At 29.3% G+C, this 4,017-nt stretch overlaps 1 protein-coding gene across 1 annotated transcript; it reads right to left on the bottom strand.

Annotated features, from left to right (window-relative positions):
• Nucleotides 1–585: 585 nt before the first annotated feature.
• On the bottom strand, nt 586–2,788 carry LOC133829762 (disease resistance protein RLM3-like). Its single transcript, XM_062259553.1, has 2 exons — nt 2,168–2,788; nt 586–1,607 (listed from the first exon to the last, which is right to left on the bottom strand). Exons 1-2 carry the CDS (start codon nt 2,713–2,715, stop codon nt 1,367–1,369), a joined length of 789 nt encoding a protein of 262 aa, XP_062115537.1. The 5' UTR covers nt 2,716–2,788; the 3' UTR covers nt 586–1,366.
• Between the last annotated feature and the right edge of the window lie 1,229 nt (nt 2,789–4,017).

The following is a 4,017-nucleotide window of genomic DNA, read 5'->3' as shown; positions in this document are numbered from 1 at the left end:
TTTTATTTTTTACTTGTTATTGTATTACTCTTTATTTATTTATATATAGTGTATATATATTATAGTAGGTTTCATGTTTGCTCATCTAAAAATGAATCAAAGTGCATAAAGATAAGAAAAAAAAATGAGGGCAAAAATGGAACATAAAAATATATTAGTGGGAGAATAACTTTTTTACCTAATATCAAATGGAATTGTAATTACTTAATATTGTTGAAAAGTCATTCATACGAAAAATGAATTCCTAAGCAAAAATTGAAACCAAATAAAGGAAAATGATTCAATTCCATTCCATTCCACCATATTCCTTCCAATCAAACATACACCAAGAGGGTGTTTGGTATACGAGTTTGGTTTGGTGGGAATGAGAATGTCAAATCTAACACATGTTTGGTAAATTTATTTTTAATAGCTTGGAGGTTTGTGTTTCCAAGTGAGTCATATTTTTTAGCTTGATTTGAGAGTAATTTTAACACATTTAAACACTTAAATTTCACATTCCTTTAATCTAAATTCTCTCTAATTCTACTCCCCAAAACGGAACTTTGTACCAAACACCCTTAACAGATTCATATAAACAAATGATAAATAAAATGGACAGATGTTAATTGTTTATTGAAGCGACATATGACTTTTATTCTCCAAGAATAAGAGGAGTCTAATCCATGTCATCCAAAAAAGAAGTAGTTAATGCCACGAAAGTCGAGACTTGATATTTCATCAGAAACAAAATTACAACAATAAGATCATTAGCAAAAGCACTACAACTTTGTCTCCAGGGACAGCAGTCTCCATCCAAGTTAAATTAAACATATAATTTAGAATCCTCGTGATATAAAAAAGGACAATTTTGGTATTGGGGTTTCACTTTTTAGTATTTAGTATTTCTTATCCGTAAATAGTTTTTGGCGTGATTTTTTTATGACTATGTATATTGTAGCTATTTATAACATCCAGTAAATTTTCAAAAAATTCCGAATGATTTACAGTATCGAAAACTAAGTTAAAAATATGTTGTTTTCCACGCGTATAAAAAAAATTAGTCATGCATACAACAACATGTTTGAACCTAGTTTTCGGTACTGTAAACTATTCGTAATTTTTTGAAAATTTGCAGAATGCTCTAAATAGCTATAATAACACGGTCATAAAAAAATCGCACAAAAAACTGTTCAAAGGTCGAGAATACTGAGGGTCTCACCAGTAGGACTTAAACTGAAACCTCATATTTCTATAAATTTTATATATATATTAAGCTTCAGTTTAAGTCCTACCGGTAGGACCTTCAGTTTAAGCAACTACTTCCATATTTTCTCGTCGTTTTACCACCTATCGTGATAACACAGTAGTGATTTGATTGGGTCCCTCACATACCCAATATATGTTCAATTAAAGGAAATACAACTTTGAATGCAAAGTAAGCAAAAAGAGGACCTACAACAAGGTAGAAGAAAAGCACGAAAGCAATGGGGCGAACAACCCACAGTACAACCCATTTCGATGGAAGTTGAAAAGTCTCTACATCTTTATCTTTATTAAGCTCCACCAATTTACATAGTTGAGATGATATATCTTCGACTATTTCATTTATAAAACTTGCTTCATCCCTTTAAATCCAACACACATAAATTATTAATAATAATAATCTAAAACTACATACAATAAAATTAACAAACAACAACAATAATAATAATAAATAAATAAATAAATAACGACTACAAGACATTCATTTTTTTTTGTAATATTAGTATATTCTTTTTATATAATCTCAAAAAAATTTATATGACCGTTTATATTATAGATATTTAAAATTTTTGTAAATTTTTAATAAATTCTAAATAGTTTACAAAATCGAAAACATGATTAAACTCTCAAATTTTATAGGCTTACACAAAAAAACAAACAATTGTGTATCGGACAATTTAGTCAGAATTTTTTAAAAATGTATAAGATATTTTAAATAACTATACATCATTATATATAAAAAAATTTTATGATCGAAAATAGAAAAAATACACTAATGTTAAAAAAAATAAGATGTGTTAGGGTCATTCCCAAAATAAATAATAATCATCCTAAAACTAACCTAAATTATCTTAATAAAATTTCAAAGGAAAACTAATTCATTAATGAAGTATATATATATATATATATATATATGATGTACCTGTAGTTTTGTATATCCAGACCAGCAAGAGCAGTAACTTCCTTCAAGGCAGTCCTCCACCCATCAATCCTTTCCATCTCCTCATCCTTAAGATTCTGTTCGTGTACACAAAATGACTCGCCGAAACGTCCCGTCTGTTTGCGTATTTCCGATGGATCGACGTTGTAGAATATGGGTATCACGATTTGACCTCTTGTTTTCATACAGTCAATGATTTTGACGAGTTCGTCCAAACACCATGTGGACGAAGCATAGTTTGGCGAGAAAATCACGATCGAACACCTTGAATCTTCTATGGCTTGGATTAGTTGTGTAGATATGTATCGACCTCTTTCAATTTGATCATCGTCTATGAAGCTTTTTATTCCTTTGGCCGACAAAGAAACTTTCAAGTGACCCATGAAGGTTTTTCGAGTGTCCTCACCTCTAAAACTCAAGAACACATCATACTTTGGTGAAGCCGAAACCGAAATCGGCTCCAACTCCGACTGCGACTGCGACTGCGACTGCGACTCCAACTCCAACTCCGACTCCGACCCCGACCCCATTTCTTTCTAATTAATATTTTCTTTTTGTTGATGAAATCAATAGTTTTTCTTTCTTATAATCATCTTTTATATATATATATATATATTGATAATTCTTTAATAGGATTCATTTTAAGTACTGTTACCGAGTTTTTATTTTTGACCCGCAAATAATTTTCAACGAATATATATAAATAAAATTCAAAGTGAAACAAAACTTCCCATTTATATATATAAATAAAAGATGAATATTGTGTACAAGAGGACATGAATGAATGTTTCAAATATTGCTACATACAGATTTCAGTCCCATCAGCGACGAAATTACGTGAAAATAGCAGGGCTGGCTGACCCAATAATAGTAAAGACCTTTCTGAAAAAAATTAATTATTAATTAATCATAAATACATTTTTTAAAAAAATATTTTTGCTCAATACGTATTTTTCTTTTATAAAAGGATTAGATATTTTTGTTTTTTCCATTAATTATTAATTTATAATCATATATTAAAAAAAGAATAAAAGAATGAGGCATTGCGTTTTTTTTTTATAAATTAGATGGACATATTTATTAATGAATAATCACAAATTTCAAAGAGTCGAATAAAAAAATGCTAATTAATAATTATATATTTTATAAATAAGAATAAAAAAAATGCTCATTACATTTTTTAAATTATTTTTAAAAAATTAGATAGATATTTTTTTATCATAAATTCTTCAAAGAATAATAAAAAATGTGAAAAAAAAAATAGATTAAGTGATTTAAAACAATTTTAGAGTAACACTTCACTTCTTTGTGGCTCTTTTTATACATATACAATAAAGCTTTGGATCTCTTCTTTATATATATACTGGAAAACACAACTCTGTTTATTGCAATCTTTTTTATTGATAAAAAAAATATTTTTTAATTTTTTTGGGAGATTGTGTGGTAGAGAATCCTTTTCACTAGGGTTGCACATTGGTCGGGTTGGTCGAATTCGGGTTTGTTGGATTTCTGGTGAGAGAAGGTAATACCGAACCCGCCCGAAATGTGGTCGGGTTTGGATCGGGTCGGGTGGGGGAAGCTCAGGTTCGGGGTGGGGATGAAGTGTAATCGAACCCGACCAAAATAGACTTGAATGGGGTCAGGTTCGGGAAGGCCCGAGGTTTATTTTTATTTTTTTACCGTTGCAAAATTAGACTTTGAACTCTTTTTTATTTTATTTTTATAATTGGGTTAATTTATAAAACTATTGAGTATTGACTTGACTATTACTAGAAAGTATTGGCTATTGGCTATTCCAATTCATACAATTCAATTCACAAATATAAAACTAA

The sequence above is a fragment of the Humulus lupulus genome, chromosome 4 (genome assembly GCF_963169125.1).
Source record: "Humulus lupulus chromosome 4, drHumLupu1.1, whole genome shotgun sequence".
In the NCBI taxonomy this organism is placed as follows: domain Eukaryota; kingdom Viridiplantae; phylum Streptophyta; class Magnoliopsida; order Rosales; family Cannabaceae; genus Humulus; species Humulus lupulus.
This window is presented reverse-complemented; position numbering and strand designations above follow the sequence as displayed.